Below are 13,626 nucleotides of genomic sequence, written 5' to 3'. Positions count from 1 at the left end.
AAGAGAGGGAACGATCGGTGCCCTAAAGAGAGAAAAAACCTAGAGAAAAGAAGATCTAGGTTTTCTGGCTCTTGATACCATGAAGGAATATTGATTGTATGGAAGTGTTAACCTAATAAGGGAATACATGGGAGATATATATAGGAGATATAGGAAGAAGTACTAATCCTAATAGGACTAGGATTAAGGAGTACTAATCCTAATAGGACTAGGATTAGTACACAGTAAATACTAATATTATTTAATACTATTATTTAATACTATCTGTTATTAGTGACCGTGAGTTCCCGAATCAAGCAGTGAATAAGGCTTTCCAACTAGATATATCTATTGGACAATTTTAAAGATTTTTCATGAGGTGCACCAACGGGTAATCAATAAAATCTTCAACTCAATGACACAAAACAAAAGAATAGAAGCAATGATATAACGCCTAGACAAAGGTTTCCTCCTTTTGAAAAGAAAAAAAAAAGAAAGAAAGAAAACAAGTGGTTCTAAATAAGCATACAGAATAAAGCTAACCATCTATACATATTCATACATGTTGAATAAAGCAATTTAATGCTTATCTTATGACTCAACAAGAAGATATAAAGTGACAATTTTTCATATTAGACCATCAGGATATTAGCACAAGGAAATTCCTAGATACATATCTACATGATCACATTAAAAAGGTCCAAAAGGAAAACAAATAAAGGTACATACACTGCCAGTACTCTAGTCATTTATTCACAGGCGAAACGGATAAGCACAATGAAAATTGATGCACTTCTTCATAAACTAACTGAACATACCCGCTTTCACAAAAGTAAGAAAAGAACATACTCTCGTGCTCATTTTCAATTCGGAAAATATGAGCCAACACATACAAAATGCAAGGATTCGAAAACCAAGTTAAAGAGCCGGAAAGATTCCATGTACATTAAAAAATAAGCCAACATTGGAGATGCTGAAAGAAAATAAGAAATGAAAGGAATCATAGCTAATACAAACACACGACCTCAAGATATTGATATCTTGGTTCATTCATTTCAACTCGAAAGGAAAGAATGAAGATTATGATGTCAAACACGAACCCACAACGCAAATTCATAACGACTAGACACAGACTAAGATTAATAAAGGTAGAAAAAAACATAGGCATAAAGAAACAAGAAAACTCAACTCTTCACAATATACCAACGACAGACTAATTTGCGATAAGTAGTAAGTCCAAGTATTCTCCAACATTGTCATGTAGTTAGTTCATACATTGAGCATCAAACGATGCATTTAAGAGTAACAAAAGGCTTGGGCTGGCAAAGGATTTTATTGGATTTTAAAGCTGAGGATAGAATTCAGTAGATTGGATTTGGACTAGGCTCTGGGCAAATAACTTTAAATTGCACAAAGTGGACATTCAGAATAGGCTCAACTTCTAATTGCGTAAGACGAATTGATACAGATTAATTAACAAGCTTCTTAATTTTAACAAAATAAAATAACTATTTTAATTATAAACTAAATAATGTAAAACGTAAATATATAACCAAACTAATAAGTAAAATATTTAAACGAAGTAAAGTCTTTTTGAGGCAATTTTCGAATAAATATAAAATACACTAATCGTATATATAATTATGTATATTGTCTAAAAATGATAAAAAGTGATAGATTAAATTAAAATAACTCAAAAACCTTTTAACTTTATAAAAGCTAATTATTCAAAAATCGTTTTAAAATTAAGAAACTCATTAATTAATTTTCTATTCGGGAGGATTAAAATTGAATGTCAACACCGTACCAATTTAGAGTGAACGGGTAACATTCTGTCTCCGGGCAAGCCGCCAGAGCGGGGCCGGGATGGGTCCACCAGAGCAGGCTAGATGCAATTTAAAGTCGTAAATAAACCCCCAAAAATGTTATTATCTACATTTTTTGACTTTGAGAGCTAAGGAACGACCCTAGGGGTTTTCTTCATGGTTTTCACCATTTTTGAGGTTAAAGGTAATATTTTAACTCCCCGAATCTGTTTTTCAATCCGTGAAACCTATTTTCTTGGGTTATTATCGATAGGAAAGGATTTTTATATGAGAATTATGGTGGAAAAAACCCTAATCTGGGTATGGGGACCAAGGTTTAGTCTAGGGCTATTGGGTTTGTTATAATCCGGATAATTAGACATTTGGTTGTTGATCCTTGCATATATTAATTGTTTGTAGACCTAGAACAAACAGAAAGAATCTAGAAAGGAAAAATTCAAGTGTCTTAGGGGATTCAAGCTTGGATTAGAGGTAGGTGATGATTGTAATTTCATGATTGTGAGAATATGTTTGTTCTTGCATGTGAATGATGCATTATTGATTACACTAATTGTATAAGAGTATGAACGAATAACTATATGTGATGAATCACTTATTGATTGTATGATTATTGAGAATATAATTGTGAATGTGATTGTGGTGTGTTGATGAGATCCGATTGCCACGTTCTGGCAAGCTAACTGGGTTCGGTTGTCATGTTCCAACATAAAAATGGGATCAGATTGTCACGTTCTGACAAGATAACTTTGGATTGGGTACGGTGTACTAACAATTTGGGTTTGGGTTCCATGAGAGGACCATTGGCTTGTTTTATATTGGCTTATGAACGTGAACATGGACTATGACTTATGACTTCTCAAAAAGATCTACTTAGTGTGTGTAGGAGAGTGAACTGATCTTAGACATATTTATATGCCTAAGTAGTCAATATTTTCCCATGATTTGATAATGTTAAAGGACAATCTTGAGTTATTAGCTTGATTTTGTGATATACTTGTGATAATGTTGCACTTACACACATGATTAGTGATTTCAGAAACTCTCGAAGAAACTGGAGTTGGAACGAAGAAAGAAGGAGCAAAGACGGGCTTGAAAATGGCCAAGGGTGGAAGCACCTAAGCGAGGCGCATTACTAGGCGCGTCGCACCAAGGCCTGTCGCTTAGAGCCTCTTTTGAGGCACACTGTTAGGAGTGTAGCGCCAAATCCTGCCGCTCAGAGTCTTTCTTGAGGCGTGATAAAGGCGCGCCGCACCAGGATATACTCGAGTAGATGATGCTAGGTTCGATGAAGGTGCGCCGCCCTAGGCCAATCCCCATTTTTCGAAGTTGTAAACCTTATCTCGGAGTTCTAATTTGAGTAGAATTTGTTTTTAACTTTATCTTCTATTATAAATAGATCATATGGTTGCCATTGTTAAGATTCCACGTTTGTTTAGTATGAAAGTGGAAGAATCAAGTTTGTAATCCTCTTAACTCTTCTATTTTTGAATTTTTGCATGAACGATTATCTTTCTTGATTGCCAAAAGCATGACTAGCTAAACGCCCTAGTTCTTGGGTTGTAGCTACGAATTGATTGTTGAATATGTGGCTTTTATGAATTAATCTTTGATTGTCAATTCAAATTACTTTTATATTCTTGTTTTACTATTTTATGCTTGCGCACCATAAAATAAACCTAGTGTCTAATCTTAAAATCGACCCGAGGAGAGATTAGATAGATTAGAGAATGTAGAGAGTTCAGTCCACCCATTAAATTTAGGAGATTAATGTTCAGGAGTGACGCCCAGACGAACACCTTGCTTGGTCACGAAATAGGATGAAATATAAATGTTCACCAGTTAGTCTATTTATCCCCGCTCAACGATGTAGTTAGATAGCTAACTGGGGTAGGTGATGAGAGGTGTGTAACCCGGATCATACTATCTACCCTATAAACTAGTAATTTGACAACTGAAATTAGTTCTAAGCCAATAATATGATGTATGATATTCATTATATGTTGCAGCCCTGGAATTGCTTTTAAATTTGCTTGAAACATTATATCAAAGTCGTTCACCATTGTTTACTTTAATTTAGTGCACGTTAGTCGTAGTTAACCATAAATCACTAACTCTTGAAATAGTTATTTTTTTCTATAATTGTGGAATTAAGTGTGAATATAAGTTGTTCATAAGTCCCTTGGGAACGATAACTCGTTTCTAAAAGAAACTATATTACTTGCCCGACCACATACACTTGTGTGTATACTAAGGAGCAACATCGACTTCAGTCATGTATTGCACAAGTGGTCTTTAAGAGTGCTAGTGGTGTGGTTCTCCTATTAAGCATGTAAATTGTACGTTGCTCGTAAATGATAATTGATATTGTATATGTTCGGTGTGTGCATGTTTACGATGTTGTACAGACTTATATATGTTTCACTTAGTGGGATAACCATGTGATCCTACCAGTACACGATGGATGTGTACTGATATTGCACTTGATATTATTTTTATTCAGTATAGGGCATCTTCCGCTGCTATTGATAGACTTCAGTTATGTGAGTATTGCGCGTGACCAGATTCAAGGGCAAACCAGTTCTTTCATAATTTCATGGATCTCTCTTGTTTAAGTCCACTCTCTTCGGACTCAGACTATTGTTTAAGGTGGTTGTTTAGTTTTGGAGTTGTACCCTTGTTCTTAGACTTGTCGTTGTTAGAATTTTGGTACATTGACTTTCAGGTTCTAGGAGTTGTATTTCCGCATTCATGTTAGTTAATTTGTTTTATTAAACTTTTGGAGTTATCAGAACTCCTTAATAAATAATTTAGTCATTGAAACCTCTGCTTCCGTAACTTTAAATTGTTAGTTGGGCTATAGCAATGATTCTCCCACAAGAGAGTTAGTGTGGGTGTCAATCACGACAGTTTGAATCGTGATACTTATAAATTTTTAAAATCTATCCCTTGTTCTAATCCCCAAAAAATTACAAAAATAAAAAATAAAAAAATAGGCACAGGCATGACACCTATTTGCAACAATTGACATAAAAGAACCCATTCTTTAACATATGACATTCTATAACACATTGAATGTTTATTTTTTAAAAATATACTCAGAAACTAATATTTATTTCAATATTTTCTACCAAATCTTTCTGCTTCATTTTTCGATTAATAAAATCTTCATAAGTTCTTTCTTGATTTTGGGTGTACTACAATGTTAATATATCTTTGCTTTTTTGGATTCTTTTATCGATTTCGTTATTAGGTCGGAAGTTTTTCATTTTCAATTTTTTATTGATAAGAATCTAAAAATACCTAAGCTTCGTAAATAAAAATTTAATTTTTGTATTCGTAGTTTGTCAGGACTTGATGATATTTGGGTTGTGTTCAAAATACTTTAAGGAGCTTGAATATCAGTTGTGTGGAAGTGTTTGAAGGTGTTTCTAGGTAGATTTAAGCTAAATTTCATATTAAAAACTTGAGGTTGGGAATTAATGACTCCAACTATGAATGCCCCATAGTATTTCATATGTATCCCTATGTATATAGGTGATATATGTATGAGAAACTTTCACATATAATCACTAAAAAATAGCCTAAGTATTTTTCATATCTAAAGTTCGATAATTATAATTCGTAACTACATGTTATAGAGAGGAAAGATGCGAGCGAGATTGGGAGAGAGAGCAAAAAGTGGTAGATATGTGAATTGTATATGTATATTGGTTAGTTAATTGTATATTATACATATGTATTTATGGCAAACTAGATGGGAGAGAGAGGAGAGAGGCGAGCGAGAGAGGACAGAGAGTGGGAGAGAGCTGATTTGTATATGTATATTGGTTAGAAATTGTATATTATAAATAGCATTTGTACAAAAGCAAGCGAGATTGGAAGAGGAAGGAGAGAGGCGAGCGAGATTGGGAGAGGGAGGAGAGAGGCGAGCGATAGAGGCAGAGAGTGGGAGAGGGATGATTGTATATGTATATTGATTAGATAACTGTATATTATACATATGTATTTGTATATTCTGGCGAATTATACATATACAAATGTGGATAATTATACAAACTCGAAATCAGCACACATAATTAATGTGTAATGTTAGTCATCAGTGATAATTATAGAAAATTATAACTATAATGAGTAATTAACTAGTTTATTAATATATATATAAGAGCATTCTTGATATTGCTATTGGAAGGTCATAAACACTATTTTGGAAAAACAAGATGTTTGATTAATCACTAAATTGCTTTTAATAGAAGTAATCACAGTTTTTCTGTTGTTAGGAAAAACAAAAAATTTATGATTCTTAAAAAAACAGAAGCAAAAGTAGAAAAATGTTTATTGCAAAATCAAAATATCTCTGTCATATATACATATTTATCAATATATTCCATATATTTATTTATTTTTGTGATGAGTTTTTCATATGTTAGTGGTTTATATTATGAAATAGATTTTAAATTTATTTTGATTGATATTTTTAATTATATTTAAATCATCATGTTAATATTATGTCAATGTTTAATTTATTTTTTTATTCATCTATGATAATATTGATTGAAAATTTGAATATGTAAATTTTGATTTAATAAAAGTTATAATAATATATCCACTACTTATCATTTTTTGTTATTTAACTCTTAAAAGTACTTTTTTGGAAAAAACTAGTTAAACACAATTTGCTTATCAAAAATATTATCCAAATAAATTAATCAAACACAAATTATTTTTTTTCCAAAAAAACTTTTATGAAAAATCATTTTTTAAAAGTAATTTTGAAAATAAGTATTTTTTAGCAGAAATGTCAAACAAACTCTATATCATTGAATATATACAATAGCGACCCAATTCCAATCTTTTCAAGATTCAACTAAATCCAGAGTGTGCTTGGTATGAAGGAAAACATTTTTGGAAAAATGTTTTCCAATTTTTTATGTTTGGTTGGGTTAAATGTTTTAGAAAATGTTTTCCAAATCAACTCATTTTCCTCAAGTCTAAGGAAAATGACTTCCCTTCAAAACTTAAAGAAAACATTTTCCAAAACTCTCTTCTGACCCCTCACACACCCTACCAGCCCCTCCCCCCCCCAATACCCCTCCCCCAAAAAATAAAATAAATTTGAAGTTCATTTTAAAAAAAAATATTTTCAATTTCAAAAATTATTTTCTACTCTAGTAAAAATAAAAGATATTTCTCAAGAACATTTTTCATTCAAAAACCAAACACTAATAATCTTTTTCGGAAAATATTTTCTACTCACCAACCAAACATGAGAAAATAAATAAAAGATTTACTTATTTTCCTGAAAAACATTTTCCATGAAGAACATTTTCCTTGGTAAATCGTACCAAACACACCCCTAATCTAAAGCAAAAAAATGTGCCCATGAATACAATGGATATATATAATTATCACTTGTTGAAATACCCCCCGCACGACTAAAAATAAAAGGATTGAACAAAACCAACGGTTTGATCCATATATTGTGCTGCGGACTTGCATGGTCCATGTCTTTAATGGTCCAATTAGTTTGATTGGCCCAATGGATAAATATTAGGAGAAATTAAGCAAATACTTCGTAAAAATAAAATAAAATAATTACAAATATATATTTATTTATATTTATACTCTACTAAATAATTAAATTATATACCATCAATTAAATTCTCTTAACTCATAGTAAATCAGTATCATACACTGTATTGATATCATTAAGACTGATAATTCGCTTAATTGATACTAAATCCATATATATATAATCTATTCATTATCAGTTTTAATGAAAAAGGAGTATGCACCGTAATTTTTTTAGAGAATAGAATTTTCTTGAATTACTTTGGATTGGAGTATGAATATATAATTATTCTAAATTTTATGATTCATTTACGTAGGTTTTTCTAAATAGTATTAATTATACATTTATATTAATTACACAAGAAGTATTGAAAATATTGAATATTAATAACATTGGTAAACACAATGTGAGAAGGCATAGTTGAGCAACTTCAGTTGTTTGTTTCGTACTCTCTCTGTCCTTATTTAGTTGTCCACTTTAGAAGCGACACACATATTAAGGTACCAATTATTATCATAGTTTAGTTACAATTCACCCTTAACTTAAAAGATTATGCAACTCCCCAAGTATAATAAATGTATTTTCTGGTTCCAAAAAGCATGCATTACAACTTAGTAGTACTATAAATTTTCTAGAATTAAATAAGGGCATATTAAAAAAAAGATTGTTGTCCTCTTTTAATTTGTTAAAATGGACAAGTAAATAGGGACAAATATAAAATGAAATAATGACAAGTAAATAAAGATAGAGGGAGTAGTTTTTATTTGGTGGCCTTTATTTTGTTTCTAGCCTTGTAGTTAAAGCTGAAATTTTTTAGTTTAAAACCCCTAAAGCTTTACTTTTTTTTTTTTAACTGGTAATATTTAAAAATTATGTTATACGTATTATAAATTATAATACTTAACAACTTAAAATTTAATTGTATATTTTAAAAATTACGTAAAAATTATTATAAATTATAGTAATATTTAATAATTTTAGTTGACTCTCGAAATTATATCAATGACACATAAGTTGAGACAAGGAGAGGAACACAGTCTTTGAAAATTACGTAAAAAGTATAATAGATCGCATTAATTACTAATTATTCAAATATTTTAAAACTATATCAAAATTTGTTAATCTTCCAATTTTTTCGATATCACATAAATTAAGGTAAATGAATAATGTTATTAGGTTAGCGTGCACTACATATAAAGATTAGAGTATATCCTCCTCGTAGGCTTGAATATAGCTTTTGATATTGAATATAATCCATTCATTTCATATTAGTGCATCATTTTCCTTTTTACGCATCATTAATAAAAAAGTTATTTTTACTATTTCACCCTAAAAAACTTTTTAGGAATTTTACAAAAAAATGTAGACACTTTAAAAAAGAACTAGAATTGCAAAGGTGCAATATAAAAAAATTAATTAATATTTTCTTAATATATAAGGTAGACAACTAATATGGTAGAACTATTTTTACTAAGATGATAATATGAGATGGAGAGAGTAATTTATTAAAATTAAAACATGAAATAATAACATACATAACATAATTTTATTTTTAAGAATATTGTGTAAAAATAAAGAATAAAATTCTTAAAATTGAACTTCATTTAACTTATAAAATATGCTAAGTAAGATGTATTTTGATAAATATATATGAGAGCTAGAAATACTTTTATCTTGATTATTTTTTGCTTCTGCTTTGTAACAAGCAAACATTGTTGTAACTATATTTAAAAATAGTTTTACTAACTTAATCCAATAAATTATTTTTTCTAAGTGCTTTCGGCCTCTTGATTGATGGCCAAACATGCTATAAATTAGGTTGCGTATAGGCCGTTTTGATTTAGTTTTAATTTTTTTTTATTCAGATTTATTAAATATCAAATTTTAGATATGCTAAATTGTTATAAAATTCTTAAGATATTAGTTTATCAATTATTCATTTATTGCTTATTGATCGTTATTGGTTTTACAGTTAAAATTGATAAAAAAAATACTTGAAAAATCAATTAAAAATAAAGTGACAAACCATCCACGTGTGTTTACAACTTCATTTTGTTAAAAAGCAAACACTATCGCATGGTAGAATTATCAACTAGAAATACTTAAAAAATCAATTAGAAATAAAGTGACAAATCAAATGAATCATCCACGTGTGTTTACAACTTCATTTTACTTTAAAACAAACACTATTACATGGTAGAATAACCAAGAGCTTGAAACAACTACAAATAAAAATATGAAACTTAACTATAAAGTAGATGACTTTATATTCAAAATGATATATATATAATTTTAATTTACTATTAAATTATCGATTAACCCTTTAAAAAAACTCTCAAACTAATAAAAATTGAATTTAATCGGATAATAAAAAGGAATCAAAACCATTATCAAATTAAACCAATCAAACATTACTATAATTTTTTAATTATTAATTTCGATTCGATTTTGCACCTTGTCCTAGTTATATTTATTAACTTTTACGGGGATTTTCATCTTTGGTATAAAAATTGTTTAGCGAGAGGTGAAGAAGGGCAGAGAGGAGCTTATGAGCAGCGCCGCGAAGAGGAAGAGAAATCAAGAATACAAAGAAAAGGACATTACAGAATATCCCTTTTTTGATTTTAGTACAGAAAAGAAGTAATCAAGATTGAGTGAAATGGCGTCAACAGCTCCATCATCATCTGGGGTTGGGAAGAAGAGGCAGAAGAAAGGCCAAAAACAACAAGAAGTTACCAATGTTGCAGAATCCACTCGGATTCGGGTTGCCCAAGTTCTTGAACAGTTTCGTGTCTCTAATGATGAAGGTATTTTTGAATTGGAAAACTACCACTTCTGCAGTTATTTCATAAACCCCATTTACTGGTTTAGTTGTCGTTTCCGAGTAGAAAAGATTAATACTTTATTGGTTGTAGGTTAATGTGTCATAATTTATAGCTAAATGTGGTGCTTTAGAGGCTGGATTTTGATAAAAAGATAGTATATTTGATGGTTAAAGATTGCAAAATGTTTTGCACTAACTCTATTTGATACATAAAGATTGTAAAATGTTCTGTAAAAACTATATTTGATGGTTAAAGATTGTAAAATGTTTTGTACAAACTATGTTTTGATGCATAAAGATTGTAAATGTTTTATGAAAATTGAGTGGGGTTGGTTATATGAATCCTAAATGTTTAATATCACTCCGTTCAGACACATTTTGTTTGTACACTTATTAATTTATGAAAGACAAGTTAAGGGTTCAGTTTTCTGCTATAGCTAACAACAGCTTAATGATGTGAATAGCTCTATACAGAAGAGACACAAATAGAAACTGAATTGGGGTAAGAGGGAGGTACACAATCCGGTGGAATGTGGTTTTAGTGGTATATTCTAATCTTTGCAAAAGTGTTATGCTTTTCATTGGCAACTATTACATTAGTTATGATTTTATGTTTAATTTATGCCGCTGGTTCCCTTTTCTGTTATTGTTGTATTTTGTAGCATCCACATGTAAAAATGCTGCTACTTAGAACTTCAAACAATAAATATTACTGTTTCTTTGGGGAGAACTGAAAGGAAGTAGTCTGGACACATTTTAACCACTCTGTTGACACTTACATGATACTTTTAATTCCGTTTTTCTTCTATAACTGCCCATTACATGTAAATACGGTAATTCTGACTTTATTCAACAAAAAGATGTGATTGAGATAATTCTGATTTATATCTTAAATGCTATAAGTCACTACTGTAAAATGTAAAATATTAATTCTTCTCCATATGTTTTCAGCATAGAATCTTCACTACTGTATTTGCTTTTCATACTTAATTTTTTATATATTTTACTTGAGTCGAGGGTCTATCGGAAACAATATCTCTACCTTCTCAAGGGTTGTTGTTGTTGTATGTAAAATGTTATGGATATCTATTTGTTTATGCAGTATACACATTTGAATCAAACCTTTCAAACCGCGATAGAGCTGCAGTTCATATGTTATGCCGGAAAATGGGAATGAAGTCAAAAAGTTCTGGGTACGTCTAGTAAGTTTCAGCACTATCACATGTTACTTTTATTTTTCAATAGCATCTTATAGTAATGTGCCATCATAATGCTCTGGCTGCTAAATAGACAGGGTAAACTTTTTCCTTTTCTGACTTAAGATGATGGGCCTGTCTTATCTTAGGCGTGGGGATCAACGTCGTATATCAATTTTCAAGACTAAACAGAACACGGACACAATGAAAGGAAAGGATGTGCTAAGTTGTTTTAAATTTTCGGAGGAGGCAAAATATGCTCTACAGGATTTATTTACGCGATATCCACCTGGTGATGGGGAGACAAATGAACCAGTAGTCGGGAAACACAGTAAGAAATTTGATAAATTACGAGGAAAGAAGGATGATATGTTCTGTAAACCTGTGATGAGCACGTCTGAAATTGCAAAAAGGGTCGAGTCATTTGCGTCAAGAACAGAAAAAAACCCAAACATGAGACAGGTTTTCTTCAATCTTCTATTTGGAGCTGACAAATATTATATACTGTTGCTCTTGATTTAGCCTGTAATATGCTTTCAGAAAACCAACAAAAGAATCAGTAATGGGTTGTTGGTTATTTACTTGCAGATTACATTACAAAGGTCTAAGCTTCCAATTGCTTCCTTCAAGGATGCTATTACATCAACTATAGAATCTAATCAGGTGACCATTATATAGCATCAAACAGTATGACCTGACTATGCCTTTCTACTTTTGCTTCTCCAATCTCTATCAATCAATGCTGCCGTCATTATGTTCAAACTGAGAAAGGTCCTTGAGATGAGATAAAGGCTTGTTTTCATTCGCCAAGACTGAACTCGTACCCTCAAAAATAGAACATATTGGCACTGCTTGTATCATATTTTGGTTTAATGCCTGCCACGGGGTTCGGATGCTTGGTAGTTCTCATCTTGGCTGGATTATTTTGCATGTGCAGGTGGTCTTGATCTCTGGTGAAACTGGATGCGGGAAAACTACACAGGTTAGAACTTCAAACCTTTATTTGGTCTGTGACTTTAGTATTTCTCAAAGAAGATGTAGTATTACTAGATATAACTTTTCCTCCCTATGATTCAGGTCCCTCAGTTTATTTTAGATCATATGTGGGGTAAAGGTGAGACATGTAAAATTGTATGTACTCAGCCACGACGAATTTCTGCCATATCAGGTTGGCACTTTATGCCCGCTGTGAAGGATTCATTTCTTTTCATGTGTTATGTGGAATGTGGTAATCAGTTCATGAATGTTCTGAGTATTGCTTGTCCAATTTGCAGTTTCTGAGAGAATTTCTACTGAAAGAGGCGAAAGTGTTGGAGATACTGTTGGTTACAAGGTGCTACACTGTTTCTAATTGAGTTATTTCTTTTTCAATTTTTCTGGTTCACTTTTCCTTTGTCAAAGATATAAGTAAATTGGGTTTGACAACTGTCTTTTGTGAATGACATGTGTACTCCTTTCCTTTAACAATATTTATTTTATTCTTTTGGTACAAAATTTTTATTATTCCTTTCTTTTAATTACACAAAAAAAGATTTCAAGACCTCTCTGCTCAATAAAATGCTGAAAACAATAACTGGGAACATGTTCAGACTTTTAAACATGATATCCATATCAAGAACTTCTACAAGAGTCAGATGATTAAGTGCAAAAAAGGATGAAAGTTCTAAGTGAATCAAATGGAATAATTTCTTTTGGTAAGTTAAGGTTTAAATCATATAGAATAAATTATGACAATTAGCAGTATCAAATAGGAAAAACTGCTAATTCTACCCAGGTTTAAATGGATATCCTATCCAATCCATTTGAAATCCAGGTTGGAGGTTTTTTATTTTATTAAAAAGGATTTTGTGATGGTGGAGTTCATTCTTTGAAATTCTTTCAAAGTGGAGGGTCAAATAAAACTTTATTTGTGAGGTGAGGTAAACCTGAATCAGTGCTTCTGTTTCTTACTTATCTGCGACTTATCACACAATTTTCAAATTCAAGAAGCATTCCTAAACATAAATCAGGCGTGCGCAACAGGGGAGAGATCTCAGCATAGCTTCCTCATATGTGATGCTTAGTTTGTGATGAGAGGCGTTAGTTTTCTGGTTGTTCTAACACTCTCAATGCCTTCACTGTCACTGGTTCACCCCCTACCACCACCAAAAAGAAAGATGAGTGATGTTAGTTTTCTGGTTGTTCTAACACTCTTAATGCCTTCACTGTCATTGCTTCACTCCCCCCCCCCCC

At 31.3% G+C, this 13,626-nt stretch overlaps 1 protein-coding gene across 2 annotated transcripts in view; it reads left to right on the top strand.

Moving 5' to 3' along the window:
- Window positions 1–9,886: 9,886 nt before the first annotated feature.
- The window catches only part of LOC107026326 (DExH-box ATP-dependent RNA helicase DExH6), a 14,345-nt gene continuing 10,605 nt past the window's right edge, over window positions 9,887–13,626 (top strand). Inside the window, exons 1-7 of one of the 2 annotated variants that reach the window (XM_015227253.2) lie at window positions 9,887–10,181; window positions 11,301–11,391; window positions 11,544–11,856; window positions 11,983–12,057; window positions 12,332–12,376; window positions 12,472–12,562; window positions 12,669–12,727. In XM_015227253.2, the coding sequence (XP_015082739.1) occupies window positions 10,034–10,181; window positions 11,301–11,391; window positions 11,544–11,856; window positions 11,983–12,057; window positions 12,332–12,376; window positions 12,472–12,562; window positions 12,669–12,727 (822 nt within the window). In that variant the 5' untranslated portion in view covers window positions 9,887–10,033. Of the gene's footprint in view, window positions 10,182–11,294; window positions 11,401–11,543; window positions 11,857–11,982; window positions 12,058–12,331; window positions 12,377–12,471; window positions 12,563–12,668; window positions 12,728–13,626 lie in introns of those variants that run through there. The other variant, XM_015227254.2, reaches the window with a different exon arrangement.

The sequence above is a fragment of the Solanum pennellii genome, chromosome 7 (assembly GCF_001406875.1).
Source record: "Solanum pennellii chromosome 7, SPENNV200".
Taxonomy (NCBI): domain Eukaryota; kingdom Viridiplantae; phylum Streptophyta; class Magnoliopsida; order Solanales; family Solanaceae; genus Solanum; species Solanum pennellii.
Note: the sequence above shows the minus strand (reverse complement) of the source record. Positions and strands in the feature narration are given on the sequence as shown.